The sequence below is a fragment of the Harmonia axyridis genome, chromosome 1 (assembly GCF_914767665.1).
Source record: "Harmonia axyridis chromosome 1, icHarAxyr1.1, whole genome shotgun sequence".
NCBI classification, from domain to species: Eukaryota; Metazoa; Arthropoda; class Insecta; order Coleoptera; family Coccinellidae; genus Harmonia; species Harmonia axyridis.
Window position 1 is genome coordinate 69797864 of NC_059501.1, and position 12740 is coordinate 69810603.

The following is a 12740-nucleotide window of genomic DNA, read 5'->3' on the forward strand; positions in this document are numbered from 1 at the left end:
CAACCTGAGAATACATATTTTTTATTTCCTAATAAAGTTCATTAGTTTAGTGAATATATTTAAGAATAATATCATTTCTAATGACCATTTTGAAATAGATTACATTTTTCTTTTATAATTCACAAAAAAATTACATGAGTGACCATCGGGTTAGTTGGCAAGTGCCGGTGTTCAACTGACATTTTTTCTATCAATTATTATCAATTATTCGATTTTCAAGGATTTGCTCATTGATAATTAGATAAACTCAATTTCATCAAGTCATTCAGTTTGAAATCATTCCAAAATGACGACCAAAGCAGTTTGTGTTGTTAGGGGCGAAATAGTAAATGGAACTTTGTTTTTCAGCCAGGTAGTTTTCCTTTTCTTTCAAACTAATGCGGTGTTAAAATCTCCTTAATTTTAGGATTCTCAAGGACCGGTGAAGGTTACGGGTGAAGTAACCGGGCTAAGCAAGGGACTTCACGGTTTTCATGTTCATGAATTTGGAGACAACACAAATGGATGTATTTCAGCTGGAGCACACTTTAACCCCATGAACAAGGAACATGGAGGCCCCAAACATGATATAAGACATATTGGCGACTTGGGAAATATCGAAGCTGGAGCTGATGGAGTTGCAAAAGTCAACATCACTGATAATGTCATTTCATTGAAAGGGGACAATAGCATTATTGGTCGCACCCTGGTTGTACATGCAGACCCTGATGATTTGGGAGAAGGTGGCCACGAACTCAGCAAAACTACTGGCAATGCTGGAGCTCGAGTGGCTTGCGGTGTTATTGGTATTGCCAAGATGTAAAAGATTAAAAGGTGTTTGTTGAAATAACTTTAAATATTATTTTTGATTTTCTGTTTGTAATAATAAAAGGTATACCAATAAAAGTTAGATGTAAATATTTCTTTTTTTAAATCAAAAGTTTGAAGTCCATTTATTTGAAGTTGATTGATTTATGTATGCATCTTTTTCATTATTCATTAGAATTGATCAAAGTCAACTTGAATTCATTTCCTTTACAATTTGACAATAGTTTTGACTAAAAAGAATTATAAATTCTGATTCTATTGTCTTTTGGTGTGCTGGCGCTTAGTAATATTACAAAGGAAAATGAGTTTCAATTGTATAAGAGAACTGTAAGTTCATTTGAATTGTCCTGATTTTAATATGAACAAAATATTTTTTAAACCTCCCTTGAAAAACTTTCAACCAAATATAGTTGCACTAGATATAATGTAACCAATTCACACAGGGATACATTTCCCAAAACTTCACCTAAGTGAATCAGTTCACTATAGAATTATTCATGTTATACTTGATGTTTGAAATATAAAAGCATGATATAACTAGCTACACCCATAATTGAATCATACAAATGTTCATATTTTTGAATATAAAATAAGGGAGCTAGCGGCGAAAAAACAAAGGTATTACACATTTTTCTGGTCATTGCTGTGGTTCTGATCCTACTGAACTAAACCATATTCGAAATCAGAATACCTATACCTATTCACATCTCCATTTGCGGTTAAAACCAATGAGATACACACATTTTACGTATTTCACGCAAAGATTTATTACTAAAGCCTTTAAAAATTGTTGAAATTTAATATCATCTCGCTTGATTTGAAGTATAATGATTTGTTCAAAGTACGATTAAAATATTAAAACAGTAGATATTTACCAAAAAAAGACCGTGAGTTATTTTTGTCAAAATTCAAAAATATTTCTTAGAAAACTATAGACTATTTCAAATTGTAATCTAGTCAGTAAATCTTCGGATAATTTAGGGCCGCATATTACAAAATTGGAATTTGAACTATCTTAGAATCGTAACCTTTTGATGGCTTTTCCCATTTGGAAGAAAAATATAAAATATTTATATAGGTAATAACTCGACCGCAACGTTGTAAAGAGGTATTTATATTCTATACAATGTCTATATACAATAATCATTCATATAAATTTTTTTTTTTTTAATCATAAATAACGTATTTGAAGCAATGAATCAGCCATCTGAGTGATCTGCATAGATAACAGAGTGGAGTGATATATGCTAATTATTAATATGTTGTATAGATGGCGCCTCATTCGTTCGCTCAATTGGTCATCTGGTGACCAGTTAATGAAATATCCCTATACAGCCTTCTGTCCTTTTTATTAATGTTTACTAAATAATTAATGGCTGTAAAGATAGATGGCGCCAGAAGGCCCTGTAACTTAAATAGTCATTGTACAATAAGCATTGATCTTAGATTGAAACTAAGATGTTTAAAAATACTGGTGTACCAAGTAATTAGATAATTGTGTAGTGACGACTCGAATCGGTATTGCCGCTACTTCCCTTTTCTTCCGTAGGTGGCGCTATTTAATAAAATGGTCATATTTCCATGGAAACGACAGTGAAAAATTTGCATTTCTATTCTCAGGAGTAGCTATATGATGAAATGTTTATATTTCCACGGAAATATCAAATAACAGCGGGATTTGATATGAGCAACATAGGTTATACGATGCGGAAATTAAGTAAAACGACTTATCGTAAACTTTTACAAGAGTGAGCTGTCCCAATCAGTATATATGGTGTAATAAAAAGAAATCCATTTTTTTGTATGAAAAACAAGGCTTTAATTGCCATAGTTAGAATGATCCGATTCAGGTCAAATATGCACCGTTTCGTTCGATAAAACCCCCTGTCATGGGCGCCCGCAGAAATTTTTCTCAGGGGGGGCAAAATGAACATAATTGAAAAACGATAAGGCGTCCATGATTGTCATTGAAAACCGGAAAATCGTTGTGAATCCATTTAACTTTCCTTTTTTCCTTGCCCTTTGGATTGAGAAAGTTATATTGAGGGTGTTGTGCTGAAAAATGAGACAATCAAAATCTCAGGGGGGGCCATGGATATCCCTGCCCCCCCACCATGCGGGCGCCCATGCCCCCTGTTGGAGCGAATATTTCACCAGCAAAATTGTTCGCTATGGGTAGGAACAGATGGTATAGGTAATCACTTGGTGCCATGTCCGGACTATAAAGTGGATGCATAAGAACCTCCAAACCAAGCTCCAGGAGCTTCTGACCGAATCACTATCGATGTGTGTGGCCTGGCGTTTTACTGATGGAACATAATTCCTCTCATATTGCTGGCCGCTTGTGGGCCATTATTTCCTTCAGACGATCCAATGATTGTTGACAATACATATGTCCATAGGGGAGCAGCTCATAGTAGATAACTCTCTGCCAATGCTACCAAATCACTGCAAAACCTTCCTGGTCTACTCACCGCGTTTCGACCACAACCGTTTTCGCTTGACGTTGTCGTAAGTGATTAACTTTTCATCTCCAGTCACCAACAGCTTAAAAAATCTGTCGATTTTGTTGCGATTCGCAGATGGAAATTCGGTCCATGAGGTTTTCCTTGCGTTAACTCGTGTGGTACCCATATATCGAACTTCTTGAGACCAGCCTTATGCAAATGGTTCCAAATAGTTTTTTGTGCAATATTTAGTTCTTAGGCAACCAGAACAACCCATTAAATGACGGTCGGACTCGACATTTTTTTTTTTTTTTAATAATAATAATGTGTTTTTATTATGTGAATATTACATTTCAGTAACATTAAATACAATAAACGTCAATTTGTAATAGTTAACCTAAAAATTCTTTGATATTATATGGTTCAAGTTCTAATAAAAAATTGAAAACATTTTTCTTGAATTCTCTCAAATTTTGGCTAAGTTTAGCAGACCTGGGTAATTTATTGTAGAATTTTATAGCACTATAAAATGCTCCCTTTTCTGTCAGCGTTAGTCTGTGCTTGGGGAAATTATAATCCAGCGTTCTGGTGTTTCTAACTGTTCGAGGAAGGTATGCTTCAAACAAATGTCTATTTTTGTATAGAAAGAGAACACACTCCTGAATATATACTCCATACACAGTCAAGATCTTGTTTTCTTTGAATTTACCCCTACAAGATTGTCTAGAGTTGATCCTGGCAAGTAGTCTCAAGGTTCTTTTTTGAGTAATGAAAAGGTGCTCTGTTTCGCTTCTGCTTCCATAGAATATAATTCCATATCTTAAGTGACAATATCCATTTTATAGACATTTTCCGTTTTGCCGTTTAAATATCTCAAAAATCACTCTTATAGCAATTCAAAAATGAATTCGATTATCGGGGTGGTGAAGTGGTGGCAAAAATTAAAAAAAAAAAAGATATATATTTTTTTTCAAAAATATTTAAGGAAACTTGAAATTCATATATATTAGTCTTTGAAGTTTCAGAAGTATACAATTCTGAAGGCAGACAGGTACGTTGGTTCCTTCGATCTGGCAGACAGTAAAATCTTTCTCCCCCGTGAGTACCTATACAAATTCAGGTTGGTCCTGATTTTAGTTCAATAACTTTGGCGTCGGATAGAACAGTTGTTTTCATGAAAAAAATTTCATATAAACATATATCCAACAAGCTTCGGTTTAGAGATAATATTTTTCGGACTTTGTCCAATTTCAAAAATTCATATATAAAAAATGTTAGATGTGACAACTGTTATGTGATACCACGTGTTGAAGCTGAATTTATGTACTCCCTTAAAATATGAACAATGATTTCAAATTCAAAATACAAAGTGATATTCTCAACCTGATCAATTCAAATGAGAAATAATAAGTCCGGTCCTGGAATATTAAAAAAATTGATATGTCTCTGACTCGACATTGGCATGTATCAATAACATTTAAGTTTCAATTGATTCCGCCGATAAGTTTGGTTCTGATGATAGTTTCATTATTTTCATGAATACCTATGCAAACTCACCCTGTAACTTTCTTAGGAAAGGCAGAAATTAATTTTTTACAGTCAATCCGTACTCACCTAGTCCTACTCTACCTCTGGTAAGAGTATGTATAGTTACGCCAGGGACACCCTGTATAATAGAAATAAACATTCAGTACAGAGCATTATTTACTAGATATCGTCATTATTTCAAAATGAAGCTTGATGAAGTTATACAGTGGTGGACATCATTCGTCAATTTCCTATTTTTTATCCAAATATGAAGCTACCATCACTTAAATGACATCAATCTAACTAATGCAATTGTGTTACCTCTCTTTGCTATTTGACCTGAATAACTGGTAACATTTTGGGTATTTTTTTCTTGATATTTATTACGTTCTATTTCCTATTTGAAACTAACATATTCAATATTGTTGTACTGTGTGTCTCAAGGATTATAAACGATGAAAATGAAAAATGTTTTGTAATTGTTAGTAATCAATGATATGAGGACAGACAAAGTATTACCTGATGGTACATCTGTTGCAGTTCATACTCTCCCAACCCAGTTCAATTTGAGGAACGAAGAGTAATTTCAGTGAAACGATATCGCCAACTGAAATTATTCCGAAATTTCATTACTAAATGAATTTTCTGAAGCAACGAAGAAGGAGGTAGATAAAAACTGAGTGTATAATTCTTTTATAAATTGTTTGTTTTTGAGATGGAAGAATTCGGAAAGTTGTGTTGCAATACTGAATTATCCTTATTAGCTACTTTGTAGAAACTAGCTGTCTACAAAAATTATAGGGACTTAGCCTCAATCCCTTCAGAAATATCATCTATTTGCACCTGAATATCCTAGAGCCAAACCAGACAGCCCGCAAATAAAAGCACTCATAACATCGATTCAATACGTACAGAATTCGAATGTTGTTAATCATAGAATTAAACCATTGTGGCATCCCCAATAGGCAATAGAAAACTTCTCGGGAGCATGGTCCGAGAACACACAATAATCGAATGTTCTCGACAAGTATACTGCTCTACAAAAGTTAAGGTTCAGAGATTTTGAGATTGTTTCAAAAGTTCCATTTTTTCAGCCATTTTTTAAATATGATAAGATTTAAATGTTTACTCACTTATCTAAATCATTTTTTTTGCCCATTCCTTCATGAGTTTCACAATTTCAGTTGAAAACTTATTTTAGTATTCAAAGTCCAAAATCAGTTTACTCAAAAAATTGAAAAAATAAAGTTCAGTAAAGAGTATGGTCTCCTCGAACATCAATCACAGCTTGACAATGACTTTGCATACTTTCGATCAGATTGTTGAAGTAGCTTTGAGCAATTTCTCTCTAGAGTTGCGGTAAAATCCGTCTGAGTTCATGAAGCATATGAGAAGGTGATTGGTGAGGATCTAAAGCTTGTTGTAGCTGATCCCAAGCGTGTTCAATGGGATTGAGGTCTGGCGAACAAGGGGGCAAGGCCAAATGCGGAATACTATGGACTTCCAGAGCTTCTTTGGCACTTCTCGCACGATGGGGAGGCGCATTATCGTCCAAAAACAAGAAATTCGGCCCAATAGCAGTTTAAAACAATGGAATAATAGTGTCAATAACTTGAACCGATATGCAATTTCTAGGCATCAGAGGATGGGTCCATACCCGAACACGCCGACTATCCAAAAACCGTCCATAATTCGACTCATCTGTGAAAAATGCAGACCTCCATTGATAGTTCGAATTCACGTGCACATTGGCCTATTCCAATCGCAGTCGCAATTTTTAGCTAATGGCATCCTTCTCAAAAGTCATCGAGAATGTAGATTGATGCATTGAAGTCTTCGATGAACTGTTTCAATCGAAACCAAAACACCAGACGTGTTCAAAAGCCGCTGTTACATGATTCGACCAGTACTCAAAGGCTCTCAAGGTATGGTATATCCAAATAAGCCACTTGGAGGAAGCCAAAATATTTCTATTATACATGGATTGTCCAAGTTTCCAGAAATTCCTTCGGGGCCAGTGAATTTATTGCCTAACAATACTTTTAAATAAATCCCAGTATTTAACGGATTGTAATAAACCCCCTCCTTTTTGTGGGGTATAGGGTCAATGGAAGAGCGGCATTCCACTGACTATAGAAAAAGTGATGTTACTAAAGGGTGTTTGTTTTAGAGCTATAGAACTTTAAGTTGCAATAAAACAACGATGGATTATTCGATTTACATGAATTTTATTTATCCGCAAGATAATCTTGTGGCATTACATTTTAAATATGATTTCTGGCATATGACCACCACGGCTGGCTCGGATGTAGTCCAATCTGGACGTCCAATTTTCGATGACTTTTTCCAACATTTGTCGCCGTATATCGGCAATAACACGGCGAATGTTGTCTTCCAAATGGTCAAGGGTTTGTGGCTTATCCGCTAGACCAATGACTTTACATAGCCCTACAGAAAGTAGTCTAGCGGTGTTAAATCACAAGATCTTGGAGGCCAATTCACATGTTCAAAAAGTGAAATTAGGCGGTCACCAAAGGTGTCTTTCAATAAATCGATTGTGGCATGAGCTGTGTGACATGTTGCGCCGTCTTGTTGGAACCACAGCTCCTGGATGGTTGTTCAATTCAGGAATGAAAAAGTTAGTAATCATGGCTCTATACCGATCACTATTGACTGTAACGTTCTGGCCGTCATCGTTTTTGAAGAAGTACGGACCAATGATTCCACCAGCCCATAAAGCGCACCAAACAGTCAGTTTTCCTGGATGTAACGGTGTTTCGACATACACTTGAGGATGAGCTTCACTCTAAATGCGGCAGTTTTGTTTGTTGACGTAGCCATTCAACCAAAAGTGCGTTTCATCGCTAATGGACGTAGTGCGCGATACGTATTCCGCACAGAACCATTATTTTCGAAACACTATTTGCAAGCGTTGTTCAGGCGTGAGTCTATTCATGATAAATTGCCAAACCAAACTGAGAATAAATCACTTGACAACTGTTAAATCGGTCGCCATCTTGAACAGTAATGCCAACTTAAAGTTATATACCTCGAAAAAAAACACCCTATACTATACATGTAGACACAGTCAGAAAACGATCTTGTATGAGTGGTAGATCTTGGGCGTCCACTTCTTGGTGTTTTGGTCACGTTTCTAGTTTCTAGATATCGATGGACGAGTCGGGAAATTACGCTTTCACTAACTTGAAAGAAATTCGCAACATCTCTTTGATTACGTTCCGCCTCTGTCATACCAATAGCCCTATTGCCTTCATTCGCACTACGTTTACGTCTGGGCATTTTTGCGAAACAAATTTTCAGATTTTGAATCAAATTTGATTGTAACAACGTAAAACAACAACTCATCCAAAATTCTCAGAAACGCAAACAACAAGAACAACTGAAAAATTTATCAAACGAGGAGCAAAAAACCATTCAGATATAAGACTGTAAACATTTTATTCTTCATAAATGAACATTAGGTAGACAAGAATTGGCAAATTTTGAAACGGTCATAAAATTTTCGAACTTCTTAAACTTTTGTGGAGCAGTATATTATTCGATTCTTCCTATTACTAATATAAGTAGGTACTTACTGCTATAATATATGCTTAAATATGTAAACCATTTTGAATGTCCAAGATACTTTTTTTTCTGATCTTGATTACATATTAATAAACCTTCAGAATTATTATTCAAGGAAAAAAAAATTAATTAGATTGATAGCTTATATTATAAGACCCGAATAGTCAACGACATCTTTTGTAATGAGTATAGCTTTTGGCATGGAGCATTTTGACCACAATGTAGATGCTTTCAACTCCGTAGACAAATTACATTTACATTACATTACATTTTCAGATCGAGTGGTCGCCTTTTGGCAATAATCCATGAAACGTTTCTAACCGAATTCATATTTTTTTTCTTAGATTTATTCGGCCACGAATTCAAGCTGCCATTTTCAGCAGCATTTACCAACTCTGGTGATGTATTGTATATCTGAGCATATCCATTTCAAAAACTTGTGGAGGATAGGATAAGTAAATATTGAACCAAATTGAGTAATGATTATCTGACATGTTGTTACAACGATAAACGATACGATTTTTAAGGAAACGATTACAAAGTCAATGAGATTGTAACCGAAAATAGTTATTTAGTAAAAAACCATCCTCTGTTTCTCCTTTTAAATTCGTTAATGATAAAAATATCATTCTTTTTTTTTTCAGAAACAAGGAAGTGATGAAATTCACAGAAAATGATAAGATGTTGGAACACCCAAAAGTGCATTATGGCCTCAACGGAGTATATTTAGCTATTAGAGGAGAAATTACAGCTATTGAACCGGATCTGATGGAGGTTATTGGATTTTCTACTATTTAATTTCACGATGAACGTTTCGAGCGCTCGTTCCCTGAACAAATCGCTCAATCATTTCGCCGTAATATCAGTAATTTTGAGCCGCGAATGGTCTTAAACGATAATAAGGTTCGACTCACAGATGATGAATCTGTCCTCAAATTGTATTATGTCCATCCAGCTGTCTGTAAACACGATAACTATCGAACAGAGAGAGACCTAGAAATCTAATTTCGTTAATGGGCAAATTCGACTAGGAGTTTTCTAGATCATTTCAAATCTACAGATTTCATCGGAATGAAATGATGCATTTATATGCGAAATAACAATTTCCAGCATCATGCAAATTTTCAAGTTGATCGCTGCACAAAAAACAGAAAATTCAAGAAGAATATCGAAATAAAGTAATCAATACCAAGGACGTAGATTTTTTTTTCTTGGGAAGGGGTAATCAAAAAAAGTTTTTTGATGACAAAGTTTACTCATATCTATAATGTGAGAAAAAGAGGTGTGATAACGAAGTTTGAACTAAATTACTACAAATAATTTTTTTTATTACCAATTCGATTGTTCTTATCTTATACTGGTTGTTCCTGAATTGGAGTTACGAAGGAAAATGAGAGATTCCTTGGATAATTAAAAAAAAAATTGCCCATAAACATGAGCCCGCAAACGCTTTGTTTTCAAGATACAGGGTGTTTCTTGTAGTCTTACTGTTTTGAGATGCTTCACCAGTTTATAAAATCTTTATTGATCTTCGCTACAGAGTTGAGAAGTACCAAAACTTATAATTAATTAATTTATCAAGCTACCTGACTGGATCTTTATAATAATTTGGATTATCCTGACAATTACTATAGAGAGCTGTTTGATTTTTTTTCTCGAAATCGATTGCAGTTACGACTAAACTTCAACAAACCAAAAAGTGTAGTACTGAACCAGAGTTTCTCTTTAAATTTTTCTTAACTACTAGTTGTTCACAAAAATATAATTCTGGGGGAAAGAAGCAGAAAAAAAATCTCCCTGTAAATTTGCATTCAAAATTAGGATATCACATAATGAAAACTTTAAATTGGAATATATCTATGCCAATTCAAGTTAAATATTATGCGAAGGGAACTATTATATTAGGCTATTAGAAAAAAACTTGAACTTTAACATCTTTATCTCAAAAACAAAGTGTTTGCGGACTCATATTATAGGAATTTTTTTCTTGAAATGATCCGAGAGTCATTTTCATTTGTACCTCCTATTTATGGACACCTTGTAGATATAGTCAATTCAAAACTGATGTGTTCACAAATAAATTGCAATTTTAATGAAACACAATAAATTGTAAAACACAGCCCAGACAATTTTTCGATGCGAAAGTTCAGTTCAGTCCTTTGATAACTACAGTATTGAAATTTTGTAACGAGAATCGGGGTAATTACCCCCAGTACCTTCCGCATTTCTATGCCCGTGATCAATACTTTTGAGACCACAAAACCGAGTTAAGAGGGATTACCACCACGTGTATCACTCAAACAATATCTACAAAGGTAATTAATTAATTTGCCCTCTGTAGCTTCTGCGATGACCAAACTTTGTACGGTGCACATTAACTTTATCTTCTTTACCTTTACGGAGCATATGAGTACAGGGCAGCACTGTACGACGATCGATTATTTTTTCATAAAATTATATTATAGTTTTACCCCTTTTGTAATGAATTTTTTTTTCACGAATAAATTGAAAATATAGCAGTGCTTTGCTTTGGCGTAACTAGAGTTGACACCTAACAATTTCAAGCTTCGTGAAAATTTTATTGGATAGCGTCCTCAGAAGCATATAAAATTCAGGAAGAATATAAGTAAAGAAAAATTCTATACTTTCTTGACAACGGTCTAATGGGTTGAGATTTTATGTGTATATAAAGAATAACAATTTCAATTTTCCTGTTGATAATATCGTCAGAATTTTTGAGCTTCATCATTCAAACGAAAATTGCTTTCTTGCTCTTGCATATACCTATATGTATCTGGATATGTATGTGTGAATGATCTGTTCTCGAAAGCTCATAGCATCGAGTTGGTACTTTTTTAATTTTTTGATTTATATCTTTGATTTTCAGAAAAGGAAAGCACGTCTTCGTGAGCTCCTGGTGCAAGACTATTTCACTCATGATAAAGAATTGCGCGAAGTCGACAGAGCATTCATTGATACTCAATACTGAAACTATGAATCGAATACAATTTGATATACTGTAATTATTATTCTTCCCCAACTCATAGATGTTCTAGAAAACATTAAAAATACTCGCAGTATTCATCCGTTTGTGGTTATGGGCTTCTAGATCATAAAAATTTTCCGTCTCAAGAAAAAAACACGGAAAGAAGCACTAACGAGAAGTCAGGAGCTTTTGACTGCTTTTTCATTCAAGCGCCCTTGGCTACCCATATACAATTCTGCGTTACCCAAGGGCGCAAATGGGACATGAGTGAACGAGCGCTCAGAAGTTACTGTGGAAAACACAGTAATTGCGTTGGCTTTTAAGCTCTCGAGATCGGGTAGATCTATTTCCGAATGAGCAATGGACTTCTTGATCAAGATGACTGTTCCACCTTTTCACTCGTCAATCCGGTTGTTATTATAGGTAGGATCGTTTGCCATCGTAGGACCTACGATTCGAACCCAGAATTCGCATTTAGGAGTGCCAGCTTAACACATCTATGGTTTGAGGTGGATTTCACACAATACTGCTAAGTCCACCTCATGCTTGTTCAGTAAGTCCTCAATACCAATTTTTTTTTCTAGAATAAAAAAAAATTTTTATCTTGTTATATTTTCTTGGGCATAAAGAAAAACCACTTTCTTGTCGAAAATTTAAATTTTTTCATCAACTCCTCATTAAATGAGGATTTTCTCTCATCTCAAAAAAACTTGAGGATATAAGGAATATCATGTAAAAGGTTTGAGCAGTCTATGACGCTCCTTTCATAAGTTATGAGCCTTTCAAAAACGGGACTTAATTGATGAACTGCCATAAATAGATAAACCACCAACTCATCAGTGAATGAAAACTTAGAAAACTAATTTATACTCAAAATTCTCAAATTCACAGATATCTGTGCAAAATGATAATGCTTTTATCCCTACAAGTTGCATCAAAATTGAGAAATATCAATATTTCTTCGAAATCTGATTTCATAAGTTTAGACATAAATACTAGATTCAGTATACAGGGTGGCCACTTTTTTAATGGGATTGTATTGGTAACTTTTAAACCATAAGAGTTAGAAGGTCGGTCGAATGGAGAAAAAGTTGCATGCATAGAAGCATTATCAAGCAGTTCAAACAAATCGAGATTATCAGGGCCGGTTATTGAGATATCATAAGAAAAGTAAATTATGTCATTTTGATTTTTCTTTATTCCCCACTTTATTTCAAATATTATCAAAAAATGTTACAGGAATTTTTTAATCGACAGTAAATTATCCTCAATTTGACGTGATCAGATTTCGTATCCAACGTTTCGTACTCTCTGGGCCACCCCCAACCTCATTTTTTTCAATACGGACCTACATATTTTATGACATTTTTGGGAATAACTTTTAACGC

General features: G+C 34.6%; 1 protein-coding gene across 1 annotated transcript; it reads left to right on the forward strand.

The window, feature by feature from the left end:
- The first annotated feature begins 19 nt into the window (after positions 1 to 19).
- On the forward strand, positions 20 to 897 carry LOC123670740 (superoxide dismutase [Cu-Zn]). The gene is made up of 2 exons (XM_045604279.1): positions 20 to 352; positions 407 to 897. Exons 1-2 carry the CDS (start codon positions 287 to 289, stop codon positions 800 to 802), a joined length of 462 nt encoding a protein of 153 aa, XP_045460235.1. The 5' UTR covers positions 20 to 286; the 3' UTR covers positions 803 to 897.
- Positions 898 to 12740: the final 11843 nt, after the last annotated feature.